Source organism: Hirundo rustica, chromosome 17 (assembly GCF_015227805.2).
Source record: "Hirundo rustica isolate bHirRus1 chromosome 17, bHirRus1.pri.v3, whole genome shotgun sequence".
Lineage (NCBI taxonomy): Eukaryota > Metazoa > Chordata > Aves > Passeriformes > Hirundinidae > Hirundo > Hirundo rustica.
This window is the reverse complement of record NC_053466.1, coordinates 7,406,774-7,420,570: the sequence shown is the minus strand read 5'-3', so window position 1 is coordinate 7,420,570 and position 13,797 is coordinate 7,406,774. Positions and strand designations below refer to the sequence as shown.

At 43.4% G+C, this 13,797-nt stretch overlaps 1 protein-coding gene across 10 annotated transcripts in view; it reads right to left on the bottom strand.

Annotated features, from left to right (window-relative positions):
- Positions 1-2,411: 2,411 nt before the first annotated feature.
- Positions 2,412-13,797, bottom strand: part of ARVCF (ARVCF delta catenin family member) — a 246,832-nt gene continuing 235,446 nt past the window's right edge. For all 10 annotated transcript variants that reach the window (XM_058422876.1, XM_040081323.2, XM_040081324.2 and 7 more), the window contains 3 exons: positions 10,972-11,063; positions 8,953-9,066; positions 2,412-7,619 (listed from right to left, as the gene is read on the bottom strand). In XM_058422876.1, coding sequence (XP_058278859.1) covers positions 8,965-9,066; positions 10,972-11,063 — 194 coding nt within the window. In that variant the 3' untranslated portion in view covers positions 2,412-7,619; positions 8,953-8,964. The remainder of the gene's footprint in view (positions 7,620-8,952; positions 9,067-10,971; positions 11,064-13,797) is intronic.

The window sequence follows — 13,797 nt, the reverse complement described above, 5'->3', positions numbered from 1 at the left end:
CATAAACGTGAAATCTCCCAGGGAGAAGAGGCACTTTTCAAAATAAAGTCATGCTTTGAATTCTGGGAGAAACAAAAGGCAGACAGCAGACCTTCTAATTAAAACATATTCTAAAAACCTACTGAGTGTTACTGTAACATCAGCCTATTACAGCTAGAAGACACAACCTATTCTTGTACAAACTGTGTACAGAATGGTGCATGTGTTTAAGGAGTGCCCATGAGAGCGTACCACCGATAGAAAGTTCCCAAGGGGAAGAACTCCCCTAAAACAACACAAAGCTCTCTACAAATTCTCACAGCTCATGTCAGAAATGGATGATCTCACCAAATACTGGTAATTGACATCTATTCTCCAGATGACAGTCACTGTCTAGGTTGTCTTTGTGATTCAGGCAGTACGTGAGAGTGAGGTCTGGTTTCTGCCAGAGCCTCTTTGTTACCTCAAAGGGACATGATACTGTCTTTCAAAATATTGAACTAACTGGTGTACAAGAAAGAAGGAGGGTTTAAGAGGAAGTCAAACCTCTAGCTCTACTGCGTTTTGCATACCACCACCCATGGAAGCAATCCTTCCATCAGAATTTACTTGTCTGAGTACAGAGCACTCATCACATGTTTGTACAGGAGCCACTGCCTCCCCCACTGGCATGAGGAAGTGAAAAGCAGCTCACTGGAGAATTCTGAGCAATGAGTCAAACACTAAATGCAGTGAAGGAGACAAAGAAACCCCTGCAAGAGCAAACAAGAAGAGAGAGACCACTGAGGTGCCAACTCTCCCACCCAAGGTGACACCAGCAGGGCAGTGATGTGTCCTTACTTGGGTGAGTAATCAATCAGGAATCAGTTATAAGCTACCTTACAAATAACAGCTATGATTGCTATGCACACACACACTGAACAGAGTACCAGAGTTTCAGTCTTTGCCTCTGTCTCTACAGTTCAGTTAATGGCATTAGAAAGCACTTTCCTGTTTCAAAAGATCCCCCATCAGCTTGTACCATGACAAGATCCTGCCCCTGCTGTGCTTCAGAGGCCGTCAAAGTAAGACACTGGGGAAGAGACCCTTGAGGACAGAGTATTACCCCAAGACACTGCTGAAACCTGAAACAGACGAAGGCTGTGGTATTTCTTGCATGTTGTTACCAGATTAACCTTTCACCTGCAGGACTCACCGCTTCCATTTGCCCAACCTGTGATAAGCTGGAAATGAAATCATTTTGACAGCTATAAAATGTCAGTTGTAAAAACAACATATTTGTTTTAGCTCAGTACCTTACCTACAGCATCTGCTATTTATTGCCATATTAGTGCACCCACAAAGGGAAAATCAGCTTGCTCCCTGCAGTGGAAGAATGATGACACCAAGGTGCAAGATGGCCCAGGAGCCCACATCTTATCACAGCACTTGTTAAACTATCCTCCAGCTGCAAGAACAGAGCCAGAGATGATTTTACAAAACACCTGGCAATGCATTTAAGACATCTGAAATAAAGAGGGAGGGTAAGATGGAAATGACCTTCCAAGTACTGTTTGCAAACATTTTGCATGGAAATGAAACCTTACAGTGCTATGAATGGTACAATCAAGAATTCATGTATGGCAAACTCTGTTACTGGCAATGATTCATCAACTTTTCACTCACGGAAAACCTGACCTCCATTCCCTAAGACCTTGCAGAACATCCTGTCAAGATTTATCAGGTTTTGTCAGGCTTCACAAAGGCATGGTGGTGAATATGGTGTGTTTAGGCATCAGTCACTGATCTCAGATGAGGCCATCCTCAAGGGAATGAGAATCTGTTGGGAGCTAGATATCACCTTAAATACATGAGTGACTCTTCATTATCAGGATTTTCTTCTATTCCACAGTACCAAATGTAAATTATTTGGCACATCCTCGAAGTAGTAATTTCTCATATCAACCAAACCTCACACATCGCTACCATTTGTTTTTCTCACACACGTTTCAGAAACATGCAATCTCTAAAGTTACATGGATTTTATGACTTATTTGAGAAAGGTTAATAACTTCCCAAATGGAAAAGCTATCAGCAAGTTCTGTGCTCACAGACATACTGCCCCTTGGACAGTGGTGTAGATGTCTTTCCCACAGAAATATGCTTGTATATTAAAAAAGGAAAAAAAAAAAAAACCAACAAAAAAACACATCATGATCTACAGTCCAGGGTCATGCTACAACTCCAGCATATGGCAATGAGTCAAAAATGTTCAGCTTTACTCGTTTACAGGGCATTTCAATTGCTCCTCATTACCACTGACCTTTTGCTAACACAGAGCGTTGCCCTGAGCTAAGGTTGAATAATCCCTTGCCACAGAAAACGGCTGCTGCAAAAGCCAAAGAATATTTGAGATACCTGATGTAACAAAAAGATAACCAATGGCACATGTGTTCTTTCCAGGCATGGTTTATTGAAAACACACCAAATTGTTATCCTACATACCTGGTTTCTAACAAGCATTCTACTTGTCTGCATTATGGAAAGATCCTATCATAATAATAATAATACATTCCATCACGGTAACATTTGTTCTATGAAAAGCATAATCCACCTTTTTTTTTCCCTCTCCATACTTGTAAAATCAAACCATTCTAAGTGTTTCAGTTTATAGTACAGTGTAAATACATTGCAAAATCCCACCAGTCTAAACTACAGAATGTTGAGCAGTATTACAGAAAACACATTGTTGATTTTTTTTTAAATTCTCCTACCATGAAAATTTTAAGGCACGTGATAGTTACAAACACATTAGCTACTAATTACCAGTAAGCTTCTTAGTCTAGTTATTTTGTTTTTTCTGAACAGTAAGAACCAGATTGGCAAGCCTTGTAGTATCTGCGCTATCTTCCTCCTCACCCTGGACTTCAGATCATTCTACCCTGATGTTGAACTTAAGACTGAAAACAAAGGCTCATAAAATCTTCCCCTTAAGCACACTAGATTAGTTACTGTATCAGTAAATCAGAGACCTTCTCTGTCAAAGATAAGGAAACACCAGATTTTAGGGGCATCATAACAAATTTTGCAAGAAACTACACCTATATAAACACCTTCAAAAACTCCACCCCAACAGCACAAACCTGCTGGCTGAAGGTATTGGCACACTGTGGGTTTCACTGAGCCAGAGGCTGCTCAGCAGAGGAGTCCATAACCACTCTTATGTGCCCATTTGGCTTCTGAAGCTTTGCTTAATTGAGGGTTTGACATGTGCACCTCTCTCACAGGTAGCTGAGCCGATGCTCAACCTTAAGGCAGGTTATCAGAAGGTAACTCATCACCTTCAGTCTCATGGAACTGCTCTAGGAGTGAAAGCTGCTTTGCTTTCTCTAGCACAAGGCTTTCCTGCTAGAAAGCATTACTGAAACTGCTCCTCAGAGCTGGCACCAGCTTAGGAAACTGCTCTAACAGACACGCCACCCCTGGCTTTCTTCATGTGTCCCTGATGGCCAGTCAGTTCCTAGTCCCCAGGTCAGTCCCTTTTGGGGCATCTTGGCAACAGAAATCCAACTTGCTTCCCTGGTAGAAGCACATTCAGAACCAGGTCTGAGCACGTGGGAGCAGATCTGGGATAGGCAGCAGTTATGCTAGAACAGAAGACACTGAAGATCAGGACCTATGGCTGCCCAAGCTGTTCCCTAGGGAGCATTTCATGCTGACAACACACCTAGAGTTGCATTTATGGCTATATTGCTACTTAAATCCATGACAGAACCAAAATGTCCTACGGCCTTGCCTTTTTGCTCTCCTTGGATTCTGCAGACACACTGACTGACCTGGGAAGCACAACTGCTCGCACACTCACTTGATGCTTCTCCAGGGGAGTTGGCACACAATGGTTTTTCAACTTGCACAGCTCAGTGAAAATGCTTGAGAGATATGCGAGCCACCTTCCTGGCAAGAAAGTTCTACAGGAATCACATGCTGTCAGAAGTCTCCCTTTTCCCTGTTATCTCAGCCCTGACTGGGCCACCAAATTCCCTCCTCCTCTTTAGCAGGAGTCATGCAACACCATCACTTCCTTCCACAACCATCCCTCCCACTACAATTTCTGCAGGTAGAAATCTCTTCTACTCCAGTCCCTTGCAGGCAGATTCCCTCCTGTTTTCGCAGTAAGTCAACAGGAAAAGAGGAGGTCGCATACCTGAGCCCTGAAAAGCACTGCCTGCCTTTTAGCAGGAGACTCTAGACCCTACTGCAGCATTAGTCACACACACTGCCGCCTTCCCTTCTTTACATACAGTCCCTGCTGCCAAAATACAACAATTACAGGTTCATCCACCCACATCCCAGAACAGCTCAAACAGCCAGTCACATTTGTGCCAACAAAGGGGAGAGGTGAGGACAGGGGTGGGCACACATCCCACCAGCGAGCTTCTGGCCGTAGACAAAAAGGACATTCAATCACCAGACTTGGTTCAAGGTACCCTGCTTTGGACTTTGGCAGGTGGGCTGATAACACAAGGCAATAGTCTCACATACAAGTCATCCCCCAACCTGTTTTCTTTCCTCGCCATCCAAACAACAGTTTGTTGAGAACAAAAAAGCCCCACAGTAATGTTGAGGATGGGTTATTGCTACATACTTGGGAATTAGTTGTCAGTGTAAGGCATGGGAAGGGTGGGGGTTTGGTGTGTGATTCCCAGGGGAAGCCTTAGCCCATCAACTTGATATCCAACTTCTTGACACACCATCCTCTGATTTTCTGCAGCAATAAACCACGTTTGTCAGCTCACAACTCTGCTGGCTGCTGTAACACCCCCAGGAAAAACAAAGAACAGTTTGCTATGATGACCTGGGCAGCCACTGCCATCTAAACTGATAGGGACAGTTCAGGGTGCAGTGTAAATACCAAAGACTTTTGGGAGAAGTGAGATGGGGTCTGAATCTGCTTCTCAAATACCCTTAGTGTTTTTAGCCCATTAATGACAGAGATCAAAGTAGACTCCAACCCAGATTCTGAGTGTCTCTCTGGTGTCCCACTAAGAGCCATGGGATATCTAGGATTGGAAGTCATGACCATAATTGGCCCCAGTCAATTCACTTGCCCCTCCCTGCAGTTTTCTCTGTTAATTTCTTGCTGGCTTTGAAATATCTGCACAATAACTAAACCACAAAGTCTTAGCAGAGACTCCTTTCAACAGTCAGGTCTTTATTTTAAGTGAACTTTTTCTCAGACTCCTTTGGTAAATATATGGTTTGAAGTAGATCAGGGACAGACTGACAGCACGGCCCTTCTCTTACACTGTTCTAGTCAGCTACAAAGCAGGTTCCATTGCTAATTACTGAACGTTTTTAAAAAAATCCTTTCATATACAAAAAGAATACACCAAGTACATAACCAAAAGTGATATAAAACTCTTCTGTGTAGCTTGGTTAAAAGGGTCTCCGCGTATTGGCAGAACAAGTATGAAAAGAGCACCATTGATATAATATACAGTCAACGATGTATCTGGTTTCATTGCCACACTTTGTCTACACAGAGAGACACTGCCCCGACACCGATAGTCACAGGTGCCTCTCTTTGCTTCCCTTGATCCGCTGAGCATCTTTGGCCCAATTGGATTCTCATGCAGGTGAAAAAACAAATCTTTGCTATGTTGATTTGCTCCAAGCAACTTCACCTTCCCCAGGATCCAGAAGTGACCTTGCAACGTATGTGGAAGATGAGGGTCAAAAAGGGAGGGTGTGAAGCAGCACACGTTATCATCCAAATCACTGACAGCTTCTGGCATCAGTCTTTTTCCCTGAATCAACAAATGCTTCCCTCTCCTGCAAACTACTTTACATGGTTTTGTTAACCTATTCTCTGCACAACAATATATATATATAGATATATAGATTTTTTATTTATTTATATATATGTATTCATGTCAAATTTTTAATATACTCAAGAAGATACAAAGCTCTTGGTACTTGCTTTTTTTAAAGTTTTTTAAATTTTTTTTTTACAAAAAATGTAATGGTTACTATTACAGTAATATTTTGGGGGAGGTGAGATTGTTGGATACTTCCCCTTTTCAGTTACAAAAGGAACGGCAGGCACTGAAAACCGCAAATGATGTTTACTAGACTCAAAAATGTGCTTTCCAGTCACACCGTTTTTAGGAGCTTGTTTAAAACTAAATGTGGCAATCAAAGAACAGTGGCAACCAAGTAAAATCAGCAAAAGTCCTCTCAATGCTGCTACTGAGACATCTGCTTCCTATTCTCTGCTGCCCTCCCTTGACCAATGCCTGGAGAGAATCAGTGATCTGAAATCATTTAGTTCCCGGCATTTCCCGATACCACATTTGCAGAGTTATGTTCTCATGAGGTAAACATTCCCCTACAGAAGGCAGGCCTTGGCATCCTGGAGGAGACCTGCTGCACACAGGTGATTTTCATGCCAAATGAAATATGCAATCTCAAAACAAAAGCAAAGGAACACAGAAACCATGACAATGATTTTAAAATGCGAAACCAGTTCCCTTTGTGGCATTTTGAATCAGGATCTATAGCCCAAAGCAAACATGGATCCAACACTGAAAAATTTACCATCAAATGTAAGTGACAGACCCATCTCAAATTTATAGCGTGTTCAAAATAAGACATCCTACCAAAAAGCTCCTATTTTCTTCAACGTCTTAACACCTATGGCAAAAGCAGTTTATCATCATCAGTGCAACAATGATAACATTTAACATGTAAAAGCTCCTTATTGCAATCTTTGAGAACATGAAAATAAAAATCCAGCCAACTCCGTTTCCCAGCACAGATTTTTCAACCAGGGACACTGAAACCTTCCATAAACCGCTTTTCAGGATGTGGAAATAAAAACAGAGACATTACAGATTTCAAAAGGCAGAAGTATTGTACACCAGATTATAATGATAATATAGCACTGTGATTGATATAGCTTACTCTAAAAGCAGATTATACAGCTTGCATCAATTTTGTCATCCACTCTCCAGTTCATTTAACTAGCATTTAATAGTTTTTGTTACGCATTTTCTCCCTTCACTGAAATCCAATAAACCCACTCAACATTCCTGCACTTTCTGTGGGAATAATAAAGAAAACCTAAGTATTTTTCAGAAAGCCTTCAAAAACGTTAAAGAGTCACAGTTCAAAAGAAATCCCCCCAAACAAAAACCAAAATGAGCCCCAAACCAGGAAAGTGCTATTCTCCTCACGGCTACACCTACGGTCTCATTTCAAATCTCCCGCAGTTCCTCTCTTGCTGTGAAGCTGCCTCATGACCTGCACTTCTCCAGCTTGGCACCATCCACATGTAAGAGTCACCTAAGAACGCAGCCAGCTACATGGAAGCTTGGATTCTCTTTTCTCGCTTTTCTTCTTGCAGGAGTGGGAGGGAGGGAGGGAGGGGGAGGCGGTGGCTGTTTCTGGTGGGAATGTCAGGGAGTTCAGCAGCAGAGTGTCTCGCTGTAAGGCATCGTGCTCCGCTCGGCGATGGCACTCGGGTGGGTTCGCTCCCCACGCCCTCCTGGGACCTGCAGCCCTCCCAGTCTGAATGGCAGTGGTGACTGATGAGATCCTCTGGGTCGATTCAATGTTTGTTTCTCCCCCTCAATTAAAAAAAATGTGGTTGGACTTTAGCCCTGCAAAATAAAGTCAGAAGTGATTAATACCAGTCATTAGCACGGCCTTGGTGATCTCCATCACCTTGTGGTAGGACAGTGACTGGCAACGCCAACCTATGCCAACCCCTTGGTTCCTTGAAGGATGTGTCTGGGAGAAAACAAGCACAGACTTCATTTTTCAAAGTCAGGACCCCACCTGTAGGGCTTCACTGCTCAGAGCAGAGTGCAGGAGTGAAGCAGGTGCCTGAGCCACCGCGGCCGATCACACAGCGCTGAGCAGCCGAGGGAGGCCAGGAGCTGCTCCATGACAGCACCTCCCAATGCTGAAAGCCTCCTCTGGGCAGATGCTTCCAACCAGGAACAGAAACAATCTGCTAACACCTCGCACTTCTACTAGACTGAAAGGAAGGAGAAGAAAAAATATCCAACACCACCACCCAAAAACACACAGGGGTTTTCTCTCCCACTAATGCAAGGGGTTTCCATGTAGAATTGTGGGGGTGGATGACAGCTCGTGGTTTGGAATTTGGGCCTTTAAAGTCTCTTGCCCACGCTGATGGGAATATTTCAGTGCCTTCATGACAGTCACAAAAATCTTCCTTTAGTCATAGCCAGGGGCACAGCACCTGCTGTTCCAAACATAGCATCCTCTGAGCGAGTGCCAGAAGGTATCACTGGCGTAACCCGAGCAAGACGGCAGGACACAGATTAGCAGTGGCAGGAGCAAAGAAAGGCCAGTGACATTACTGAGGAACTTGGCACGTGGCAAAGGCACACAACTAGAACACAACAAAAAGGCACCTTTCTTTAGTGACACACAATTAAAAAAAAAAGAAAATGCGAAGTGGGAGTTGTGGGTCCCAGTTTATTGTGTAACCAATATCATCTCTCCTCGCAAAGTAACTTGTGTACAGTCAGCAGCTTTCCTGCTGTAAGTTTTTGGGAACCTTAGGGGACATCCTAAAATAGTCAAGGATATGTTTTTTCTTAAGTCTCGGGTTAATCCTTATAATGAGCATTGACGGAGAAAAATGGTTGGAAGCAGGAACACTACTCAAATTCATTCCCATGGCCTAACAGCAGAAATATTTCACATTTCAGCTGACAACTAATAATTCACAATATTAATTTTCTGTCTGGTTATTTGACAGGTTATTTTTAATCAAACAGTGGTGTTTGATTGCATTTCATTAAAGATACACTGAATAATATAAACACCACTTTTTTTCTTCCAAATGCGCTTTCATCTACCTGTAAGTTAGCAGTTAGATTTGAAGAGATTCCACAGCTATACAGATCATGCACAAGAGAAAGTTATTCACTAGCCCCAATTACCATTAAAAGGACCTACCATGCATGCAAATTAGACCCAGGAGTCAACAGGCTGGGGTTTAATGTCACGGGCATCCACCAGATTCACCGAAGCCCTGTTACTCCTGTTAATGTTTTTCCTATTTGTGTCATTCTGCAGCACAGGGTGAGGAGTTAAAGCAAAACAGAGCGGATTAATCAAACAAAACCACCAAACAAGTCAGCTTCAAGTAGCACAAGGGAAAATTAGTCATAGAGAAAGAAACAAGATCAGCAAAGGCACAATACTGACAAAAGCACCTGCAACAGCCAGAAGGTCACACTTCCCTGGATCCCCAGCCTCCCATGAGCCTTCCCACAGCTCACGAGCCACAACCCCCACAGCCACATTTCTGTTTGGCAGCACAGGGAGGAAGAGCAGCAGCTGCTCAGCTCAGCCCAGGTGAGGGCAGGGCTGTGCACACCTTTGCTGTGTACAACAGCCTGGATCCAGGCTGCCCCCAGGTGCCCAGAATCAAGAGGCAGCACAGGCTGTGGGTCGCACGCTGTTGGGATGAAATGCTTTTTCCTCTCTTTCTCATAAAAGCACTACAGCCACTTGCTGAACTCTGGCTGTGCTTAATTTCAGTCACACACAGGAGTTAGGGCTGTTTGATGTGATTTTGAGTGTTGCATTGGACCACTTTAATGAATTTTGAGTGGAAAAAATAACAAGTACTTGCTAATTTTCCTACCTTATTCTATCTTCCTTAAAAAGACATTTTTTGCCAAGCTCTTATTGACTGACATTTTTTTGTAACTTACTGCATCCATTCTTGCTGCATTCTTGCAAAATGTGCTAGAACTGTGATGAGGGAACTAGGAAGGTTATTTGATTGATACTGGCTCAAGCAGGACCATCTCTTGCCAACTGGAGGAGGGGGACACATTGTAGGACATCAGTAATAAGCTTAAAAAAACTGCAGCCAGATTGAAGCCACTCTCCAGGGTGTTCCTTCATGGAATGGCAGAACACAGCAGGAATTGCCTGACTAGGCAAGTTAAAACAGGCAGCCTGGTGCAGTAGGACAACGTCCTAATTTATCTTCTATGGAAGTATATTTCTCCAAATCCCATTTTTTTATTTCCCTGTTAAATGATAGTGGGTTTGCCTTTCAGCTGACTGAAGTTTAACTGTTTCCACTCAACATGAATCATCTGGATTTTCTGGTATTATCAACAATGTGCTGAAGGTTATTAAGGGCAGCCTTCTGCAGACCAGCAATAGTGTCTTCTACCACTGACTTCTTTCAATGAATCCTCATTTTCCTTCTTGAAATTACTCCCCCAGGGGAAAACCCAAGCTTGTTTTAAGGCCAGGAAGAACTGGTGGCCACAGCATTAACAGACTTTTTACTCTGAAAAGGCACAGAAGCGCAACAGAAATTACACAGAGCCTACTGAGTCACATTTGCACACAGCCCATAATATGAAAAGCCTTGTAAAGTAAAAATTATTTTTAACTAGAAAGTAGTCTAAACGTGTATTTAGAAGGCACACACATAACTGTGCACGTCTCTTCTTCTCTCTCCATCTCCCTGGCCCATGGCCATGGTCCACCATCAGGCCTGTGAATGAGTGTTGCAGAAATGAGCGCTATTCACCACACTGCGGGACATGGACACACAAGATCACACCTATTTCTCGTGGTGAAGACAATAAAGCAGCATGACAATCTGAAGAGACTTGTCAGAACAAAGTCTGAGCACAGTTACACAGCTCAGGGCCAGGGAACGCTGCCTGGACAAGGGTGACAGAACAAACACTTCCTATTTTTACAACCTCATCCATTTACAGGAGTACAGCAAATACCTGCATTTGCTCCTGCACTGGAAAGCAACATTTTGTTTTTATTTCTAGTTAGCCAAGTGCTAAATTAGAAAATAATGCCTTCATGTGAAATGAAAAGAGGCCCTTTACAGCTCCCTGGTGAGTGACTACCCTGTGTTTCTGGCTGAGGACACTCGATTCCTTTCTCCCCAAGGCACTAACTAGCTCTCAGCAGGAAGAGGGAGCTCACTTTTAAAGGTTCCTTCTCAGAGGCATCTCCTGTGTTATCACTGGTCTTGTACTTGCGCTCCTTGTCCCGGTGGTCGATGGTAGAATATCCATCTGAGGAGGAAACACAGCAGTCAGGCATGAGGCACAAGCAAGAGCACAAACAGAGCTGATCCAAGTGGAATACTTCAGCAAAGGAAAAGGAAAACAAACCACCACAAGCCAAAGATGCCAGCAGCCTGCTTCTCACATGCTCCAGCTCTGAAATTTCATTTTTACCAGCTAAAAACAAACAGAGAAGCCTTCTTTTTATAGCACTGCCAGATGCTGGCACTCATTAGCAAGCAGCACTGTTTTCATCCCAGCCTGCTGCACTTTTTAGTGTGCCCAAGGAAAGCAGCAAGTTGTCATCTCATGCCCTGTGGCTAATGAGCTCCACATTCAGCCCAAATCCTTCGTTCCTTGCTTAGCAGCCTGATTAATTGGCTGCGTTCATTCTCTGAATGCTCTGCAGCCTGTTCCCACTTTTCCTGAGCCTGAGTACTAGCAGGATATGACAATAATTTGCAAGAGTCCCCATCAGAGCACTGAGAAAAAGGGGCTGTCGAGTTGGAAGAAATCTCAGTGCAAACCCTGCTGTGCTTGGGCTGTGTTTCATTACGAAGCAGCACCTGTTGGTGCCTTTTCTCCTGACAGCTAAGGAAGAGCACGAAAGCATGATGAACACAAGGAACAAAACTATGAGAGGGTTTGATAAAGAAATGGCTGTAATTGTTTCAGAACCTTTGCTTTGAATCCTTGTCAGACAATGCAAAACTTAATTTATTTTCGTGATGCATCAAATCTCCCTTGTTATCAGTGAGAAATAGATCCTTGCCTGCTCTGCTTTGACAGCATTGTGATTTGGAGTAAATGACACCTGAATTTCTACCTCCTCGTAGGCTTTTGTTTCCCCCTATGTAATTGAGGAATCATTAATGTTTCCATGTCCTGATAAGCTGTATTTTTATAAGACTACAAAAAAAGTTTACATAAACTATCAAAATGCCCCTCTCTCTGTTTATTACTAGCCTGTAACAGGCCATTAAAGAAAAGTGAGTGATGCATTTGTGGGCTTCTCATGGCACTGTTGGCACACAGAGCCAGGTCAGATTGAGAAGAGTTGCAGTGTTCCACGTGCCTCAAACCCAAGCGCACACAGACCTGCAAACAAGCACCTGAGGCAGGATGTGTTTTTGACATCAAGGGCAGTAAGAGATGATTTAACCACGCTGACCAAAAATAACCAAAGAATTCTGGAATTATACATGTAGTTCACAGACCATAAAGCATGATTTGCTACTCAGCACTTAACTTACAATTACTTGTTGACAATCAAGATGCCTGACATTCTTAGCTATTCCTTTTGAACAAAAAAAGAAAACTAGCTGCACCCAGCTACACTTGTGGAGAAGGCACGACCGATAATTCTCTCTCAAATGACAGGAGTGAACTGTCCTAATCTACAGATTCATCATTCATTTAGGACAAAATACTTCACAAAAGTATGTATTAAGTGATGGAAAAACAGAAAATCAAACTTGCAGCAACTGGCTGGTAGCTTTTTACAATCTCACGGTAACTGTACTCACAAGCATGTAACGGATCACTGCATTTTTGCAGTGCCATCATCAAGGGTGATCCACAAACACTTCTAAAAGGAATTGCCAAGACACAATGGAAACCTTTAAACTACCTCCAGAAAGCAACAGCCACTAAATAAAGGATGGCAGCTGTGATATTTCCCAGGGAACAAGGTCATTAGTGGGCCGTAATCATAAAAAATAAAAAACCAAGACAGATCTTTAATGCTACGAAAAAAATTAAACCCCCCCATACTTAGCCAGGACACATCAGCAAGAGGAAAATCCCACTTCTGCACTGGCAGTAATCTGACAACAAAGAACACTCAAGAACTTTGCTCTTTGTATCTAAATTCCAACACATTCTGCATTTCATCCTGCAGGCCCCTGGCCTGCACACAGACCAGCACAGGTGGGTCACGTGTCCGAAACCCACACACTGCGCTATGCCTCTGTCAAGATAAGCAGCAGGAGAGATAGGAAGTTTATGATTTGATCAAATGAAATGAGAAATATCTTGCAAAAGGCTGATTCAGAGAAGTAATACCTCACTTCCCTGAGAACCACGGCTCTGCAAGCAAGTTATAAATACTGCTTCTCCCATGTTTCAGATTCATTTGAAGAAGCCATCAGAATTAATTGCTTCTGCAGCATCAAGATCTATACCTATCTTGCTGCTCCAAGGTGTAAGTACATCGTTTTTACTTAATACAATCCCTTGTATAGACCAAAGTTTCACTGGTCAATAGAGGAATGTCCCATCCTTGGCTTGTTTACTTCTCTCTCTCAGCTTCCTGCTTGTTGCTGGCTCTATTGCTTCTCTAGCTCCCACTCACTCTACAGCAACATTTTTATGTCATCACAAATTACAGGACCAAATACATGCCAGTTGGTGTCAGTCCAACTCTGCCCTCACACAGCTCTCAATTTAAAAAAGATCAAACCTCTAGACCCATCAAAGAGGAGGAGAAGGAGAAAGGAGAAGTCATGCCTGAAGATGGGCATGGAGGACAGTGGCATGTGAACTCTGTGTCTGTGGTGTGAACAATGTCACCTCCCAGCTGCTCCTGTCTGAGTGCTGCAGGTTAACTGAGGCACACACAGAGCACTGCTGCTCTCCAGCCTGCCTGGACAGACCTGAGCATCCCATGGGAACGCGGAACACGGGCTTTCTTCTATATCCCAGCATATCCACACCTACCCAGGCTGTTCCACTGCCCCGGACA